At 40.8% G+C, this 7,312-nt stretch overlaps 1 protein-coding gene across 1 annotated transcript; it reads left to right on the forward strand.

Annotated features, from left to right (window-relative positions):
- The first annotated feature begins 441 nt into the window (after nucleotides 1-441).
- On the forward strand, nucleotides 442-6,876 carry LOC306940702 (uncharacterized protein). The gene is made up of 7 exons (XM_079525829.1): nucleotides 442-805; nucleotides 1,643-2,146; nucleotides 2,876-3,451; nucleotides 4,826-4,957; nucleotides 5,630-5,722; nucleotides 6,124-6,193; nucleotides 6,296-6,876. The coding sequence occupies exons 1-6, from the start codon at nucleotides 508-510 to the stop codon at nucleotides 6,177-6,179; spliced, it is 1,659 nt and encodes a 552-aa protein (XP_079381955.1). The 5' UTR covers nucleotides 442-507; the 3' UTR covers nucleotides 6,180-6,193; nucleotides 6,296-6,876.
- The last annotated feature ends 436 nt before the right edge of the window (nucleotides 6,877-7,312 follow it).

Below are 7,312 nucleotides of genomic sequence, written 5' to 3' on the forward strand. Positions count from 1 at the left end.
TAATCTATGCGGACTGTGGGTAGTAACATTTTTAAATCACATGGGTCAAATAGAAAATATGTAGGCTGTAGCCTAAATATCATACAAAAAGGAGTATTTTATTTGTACCCACTCCCACGGATCGAGTTCCTGCTCCGAAAGAGCCACAACCCTGCACGGTATCTCTCGTAGGCTTCCATTAACAAACGATAAAACTAAGGTACATACAATTTAAATATACATGATATTCACGTGAAACATAAACGGTTGGAAAAAGGTGTAGGCTACATATTTGATATTATAGATTAAACCACTCAAAGGAGAACGGATACCTAGATTCGGAGTGATCCGTGATTCACTTCCAACTGTAGGCCTAGAGTGGGTATGTTATTGACATGACATCGTGGAATGACAGGCTATTCGCTCCGCCTTTGGATTGGACAAAATGTTGACGTAGCCAATTTGAGTCAAGTCTCGAGACAGACTGTTGACTCGAAAAAGAGGGCGCTGTTTTTCCTTTATTTGCCGATGGGTTCTCAGATTGATGTTCCTCAAATGTGGCTCCGCTCCGCGGTTCAAGCTGAGAGCATTATAGACTTTGTCAGGCGAAGGCTGGTTGTGCTGAACAGATTAGGCTACTATACTGCCATAATGAAGTCTATATTCTGGAGTCTGTGCTACTGCGTCTCGCTCCTGTTGCCTGATGTATTGGCAACATACATGCTTAACGGAATGGACCATCAGCAGCAGCAACTATCTGCTCAAAGCTTTGCACAAACCAGAAATATTGCAAAACCACCGCACCGGACTCTGAACCCTGCATCCAGTAAGTTTTACTGTAGGCTGGCTCTCCCTACAGATTTATACTTTTCTATCACTTTTTCAGCTGTAACCTTTTTCATTTTCAAGCTATTGCATGCTTTATGTCAAAGCGAAGCAAATATAATTTCCATGAAATATTTGTAGCATTTACAGTATTTTGACCTTTAACCACTTTTAGGACTGAGGCCGATTCTACAAATGCCTTCTAAATCCTAATAAATACTTATACTAAATACTAATAAATAATTTGTACATAGCAACAAGAACCCCAAAATGGGTTCCCGCTTGAATGGTAAAACCTCCAAAAGGGGTTCCCCCTAAATGGGTTAAACCTGCTGTTACCCTATAGTCTTTGTAAAACGGACCAGAGACGCAAGTGTAGGCTATACTTGCTTTTTTCCATCTACACAAAATAAATGTGCCTCTTCCCTCCCAGAATATGGATGCTGGGGTTCAAGTGGTTAATGGTTTTTGAAGAAGTTGCAAAGCTATGGAAATTACTAAAAACTATGGAAGTTTGAAAATTGCCCAAAATCTAAGGCTGGCCTAACATCTTTCAGAATTTTTGGCTAACTTAACTATTGATTCGGGCATTCGGCTTTAATATAAGTTCACAATACTTTTACCAAGAATACGCATGAAATCAGCTTGTATTAAACGACACACAGGTGGCTCAAATATACTAATGCTTCGACCTAATCATTTGTCTCTGCCCTTAAAAATGTGCACAGACCACTTACTAAAATTGAGTAAGCTGTAGTATATTATACACAAAAGACAACTTACACTCCTTTCAACATACTAATGTGCTCATTCGCTTCTCCTCCCTGGTGGCCCATAGTTCATGGCAGTGATTACAGGTATAGAGGGTATCATTTCCACCACCACCAGCAACCAAGGATGCCACCACTGCTGGCGTATCAACCCATCCCTCTATCTCCACCAGCAACTTACCACAGACCTTTAGTCCCTATGCCACCATACCACCATCAGTTCAAGGGGCCACTGCAGCCACATATGTACAACGTATTTAAAGGGCCATCTCCACCAGTAGCCCACCACCAAAGAGTCAAAGGCCCATTTCCTGCAGTGGGTCATTACAAATTTAAAGGTCCATGCCTATCTACACCACTGGTTAAGCCAGAAGTGCCAACTACCCCTGTGGTATACCTCCCCACCATCTTATCAAGTCTACCAACAACAACTGAGGTATACCAGTCCACTGTTCCACCAACTCTACCAGTGACTACATTGGCACCCACCACTGTGCCACCAGTGGATACCACCACTCCCCTGATGCTACCGGTCAGTACCCAAAGCGGCATCATCACCACCATCAGTCCAGGTAGAATATCCCTAGTCAGGTTTATTTTGCAACCCAACTGATGTACCTCACTGCTTTCAAGTTCAGCTTTATTGACTTAATTTGACAAACGATAGTGATGTGCAATCAACATTATTGAAGAGAGCACATTAATTCGGTCGATTAAATGCTTTCAACTTTGACAGGGAGGTGACATTAAAATTAAGAAAACCACCAGGAATAGCCTACACTTAAAACTATAACAATGCTCAATGGGCCTGAGAAATAGGACATATAGTTCAAAATAACAACCTAAAAAAAGAACAGAATAGTCTAACTTGCTGATGTATGAAGCTGTGAGGAAAGTAGAGAAGGGAACCAGAGGAGAGATCATTGGGGGATCTCACCTGAGGCTAGCCGGTCATCTTTTGCTTTTGCTTTTAAATGAGAAACAAACTTGATCTATGAAAAGTCTGTGGTGAACTGTTTACCGCAGAAGATACAGTATGTACAGTTCTCTTGTATGACATACTATATCATTTCACTAGAAGTTAACCTGTCTGTCATTTTACCACTGCAGCGATGCACAACCGTATGTTATGCATCCCAAATCAATTTGAACAAACTTTCACAAAATTCAGCTCTGGATTTTATAACAGAACCATTCTAACTGAAAGATGTCAACAAATAAACTAAAATAATATTGTTCATTGAATAACACGTTTGGCTTTTAGTGTGAAAGGAACTAAAGTGCCTTTCATTGATCATCAGAACCAGACTCTCAGTGCATGAGCCGCCCACTGGATCTGGTATTCATCATTGACAGTTCTCGGAGTGTGCGTCCCGGTGAGTTCGAGAAGGTGAAGATATTCCTGGCTGACATGGTCGACACACTGGATGTTGGAGCAGATGCCACTAGAGTGGCTGTAGTCAACTACGCCAGCACGGTCAAGATAGAGTTCCTGCTTAAAGACCACCTGAATGTGCTCGACATGAAGAAAGCCATCTCCAACATTGAGCCCCTAGCAGCCGGCACCATGACAGGACTTGCCATTAAGACGGCCATGAATGACGCCTTCACAGTGCCGTCTGGCGCCCGGCCCCGTACCAGAAACATCTCTAAGGTGGCGATCATCGTGACTGATGGAAGACCTCAAGACCAGGTGGAGGAAGTGTCTGCTGCTGCCCGTGGTTCAGGCATTGAGATCTATGCTGTTGGGGTAGACCGCGCAGACATGCGCTCCCTGCAGCAGATGGCGAGCATTCCTCTAGAGGATCATGTCTTCTACGTGGAGACCTATGGCGTTATTGAGAAGCTCACCTCCAAGTTTCGGGAGACCCTGTGTGGTAGGCCTAAGAGGAGCCGAGGAGACCTTTCTCCTGCTAACATAGGTTCTAGGTCCTCAGTATAGTGGACATCTTCAGTCTACAGGGGGCGATGAACATCATTTTTTTTTAAATAAAAAAAAAACAATCATTTTTCAAATGATTTAGTGATTAAAAACAAAAGTATGTGGTCAAGTGTATACCACATTCTGTATGTATGTATGTAAAATGTGGACAAATATAAAACTAAATAGAATTATAATAAATAATACAATAATAAGATCCCCCACCCCCACATGGACTGCAGATGTGTTAATAGTATAGCTTCTAGTAGCTAATTTAAGCCCATTGTAATGTATACAGTTCACAAAGCATCATCAATGCTTTGAACTTGTTATATTTATTGTTTTTAATGTGATATTATGAAATAATTCCAGTGATAATCATGCAGTAGAGCCTCACCAATAATCACTCAGGAGTCAGGAATGCAAGTTGACTGAAATAAATTGAAATAGCTGACTATAGCTTATTACTTATACTACGGATTTGATGCTGCGCCATTTATCTGATTGTAGAAGTTCACACAAATGAGGCTCAACTACATTTTTCCACGTGTGTCTGAAGTTTGACTTGCCCTGTCCTTATTTGTTCATGTAACATTGTTATGTTGTAGTTGGTAGTTTCATTTAGTTTCGTTTATTCGTCGTACAACCCATGGTGCATTAATGACTAATCCATATGCAAATGACCATGGCTGAGTTGGCGTGAGCCATGAAGGTGTATGATTGCATCAGATTGACTACCTGACATCATGTGACATGAAATGCAAAGCTGTCAACATGGCCCACGTCTGAGTACATACACCTTTACACAATATTGCCCACCAAACTCAGACAAAAGTGTCCTTTGTATCTACAATTTCATCGAAACTGGCTATGGAAAAATGTTAGGTAAATAAATCAGTAATAATCCAAATAGGGTTCTTTGTCTTTTGCCAGGGCCGGCCCTCCCATCAGGCAGAACAGGCAGTTGCCTAGGGCATCACGAGGGGAGGGGGGGCATCCACCAAGCAAAAACAAGAAAACACAGTGCTTTAGAACACAAGGGGACCATGGTCATTTTTCAAGGTGGCATCACGAAAAATTCTGCCTAGGGCACCAAATTGCTCAGGGCCGGCAGTCTTTTGCCATCCATTGAAAGTGAGAATTTAAACAAATCATAATCCAATTTTAAACATATATATATGTTTGAAACATTGTGGTTCTATAAGTGCAGAAGCCTTTAATATTGTCAATTATTTTAGTGTTCCACCTAGAGATGCCTAACAACATGCCATCCTATGAAATTGTACCCATGCTTCCGGCTTTGCTATCCCTTAACCTTGGCTTGTTCTAGGTTTGGACCCCTGTGCCAGGGGACATGACTGCGAGCACATATGTGTCAACAGCAACGCTTCGTATTACTGCAAGTGCCGGAATGGTTATATCTTGAACGAGGACAAGAAAACATGTTCCCTGAAACCTAAAGGTTAGAACATAAAGGTTACTGTGGTTCTGACTTTGACTTTTGCTACTCTGACCAGTGTGCAACAAATAACAGTTTGGGGAGATATAATGGCTGGTCAGAAGATGTCTTTTGTAGAGAGTTGTGAAGAAATATACGTAGTATGTATTTGGCTTTTAAGCGGTGCACCAATGACAATGTTTGTCACAAACATCTGAACCAACTGTTGCATAATCCTTGACTCTTACATTCACTGTTGGTTTGTTGGACAATGAGCTGGTAACACTGGCGGAGTTGCTTCAACGTTGTTGCAACGTTGTCACAGCATGTGTTACTTATCACAGCCTTTCCACGTGGTACATACCTCATTATTTGTTTCACCAATCAGAGAACATAGTGAAACGGTAAGATGTCGGTGGTATGTATCAGTATGGCTGCTCCTTCAAGGCCAATGGCAGAACTTTCATAATAATGAATGTGTTTGTGGATCTGGTTTGTAAATGAGTAGAGTAGAACATTCCCATCTATCTATCTATTAACATCGTCAGTGTTAATTTAACTTTGAGAGTGTAATAATGGGTCAAGTTTTTGAGTCAAATTAACAGTGATGATGTATTCTTCATAGTTTATTTTTTCCCCATGTGATCTGCTGCACTAAATGTGAATTTCACTTTCATGCCGGTGAAGAGGTGAAAGTGGTGGTGGTGGTGGAGGACCCCTGCAAATGCGAGGCCCGCTTGGCTTTCCAGAAGCAGACACAAGCTGCCATCCTGCAACTCACAGCAAAATATATCCTTTCTGTTGTCATATCAATGAAGCATTCCCTTAGGACGGCATACAGTAGCCAGCGCATATAGCATTTTGGATAATCTCTGTTGTGCACGCGCACGCACACACACACACACACACACACACACACACACACACACACACACACACACACACACACACACACACACACACACACACACACACACTTAACGTTAACGTGTGTTACACTTGATAACAAATCCGTTTGTAACATGATGCCAAAGACAATGAGTTTTTACAGATGTCCAGAATTACCTTCACATAGTGAAGATGACAGGGCAAACATTTAAAATGTTGAAACGAGTTAACATGAGCAATAATTTCTCCATAAATGTTTAAGCAAACTGCCTCATTAAATGAATTTCCTTCACTGTTCTCACTAGCTGATGTGACAAGCAGAGTGGAGCAGATTGAGAACATGGTGGGTCGTGCGTAAAGGCAGACACAGTGGTAAGGATTGATACATCCTCTTACAGATGATTGGTGTTAAAATGCTTCCACACGCCGTCGCCATAGATTGACATTGACTTCTTGTTTATTTATCCTCTGCAGAGCCTTTCAGTGTCAGCTTCGGAGCTTCCTGTCAGCGTCACAGCCACGGACTACTGCAAAACAGGCCTTCTACCTCTAATGGTGTTCAACCACAGATCATCTGGAGCTGTGACGCACAAAATCTATGTGGCACAATTTGGTAACACTCCATGAAAAATAAACTCCCTGGAACATCAGATCAGTTTGAATATATAGCCTAATGACTGAAAGCGCACCATTGTCTGATATTGTTCAATCGGCTGTCAGATATACAGTATTTACAATATATCCTCCAAATACCTAATATCAATTGTAATAAGCAATGATGATGTATGTTTCTATTGGTTTGCCGCAAGCCTCTTAGATAAGTGTATCATGAAGAAATTAAAGTCCTGTATTGACAGGTTTATATTTGTATTTTGTTTACTATGTGAAAATGTGTGTTGTATTAAAATGTCTCAAAGTGAACCTCTCTGCATGAGATGTCATAAAAAAATGCTAAATTATTTTCGTATTCTTTTTGTATAAGCTCTTGCAATCAATTTGTATGTACTTTATCCCATGCTCTTCCTAAATACATGGATAATTGGAATTAATTTGGTAATCATGTACAGAACTGAATAAATTTGAACAACAGAAAAGTCACAGACATGCTTCTTGTGTATGTTTATTAGCCCACAGAGGTGAGTTACCGTGAGGCGTGAGCTTTTCTCTATGACTGGAGAAATGAGGAAATATTCTAAATATTGCACACAGTGGAGAATATTAAATTTTCACACATTGTAAAGACCCAACCTGTATTTTTATTATCCAATGATAATAAAAATGAAATGCATTGCCCAACATGTATTGTTGGGCTGCCAACATTTTCTTTTCAACATCTGCAATGTTTTTAACCCTGACAAGTACTGTTTTGAAGTACTGCGTTTTACTGTTCACAAACATAGCTTAATCCATCTACAGGATTCTGAGGATATTTCAGTTATGTCAAACTCCCCATAACCTACAGTAGATGTATGGGATGCATACTGTAATGTC

The sequence above is a fragment of the Electrona antarctica genome (genome assembly GCF_951216825.1).
Source record: "Electrona antarctica genome assembly, chromosome: 17".
Classification (NCBI taxonomy): domain Eukaryota; kingdom Metazoa; phylum Chordata; class Actinopteri; order Myctophiformes; family Myctophidae; genus Electrona; species Electrona antarctica.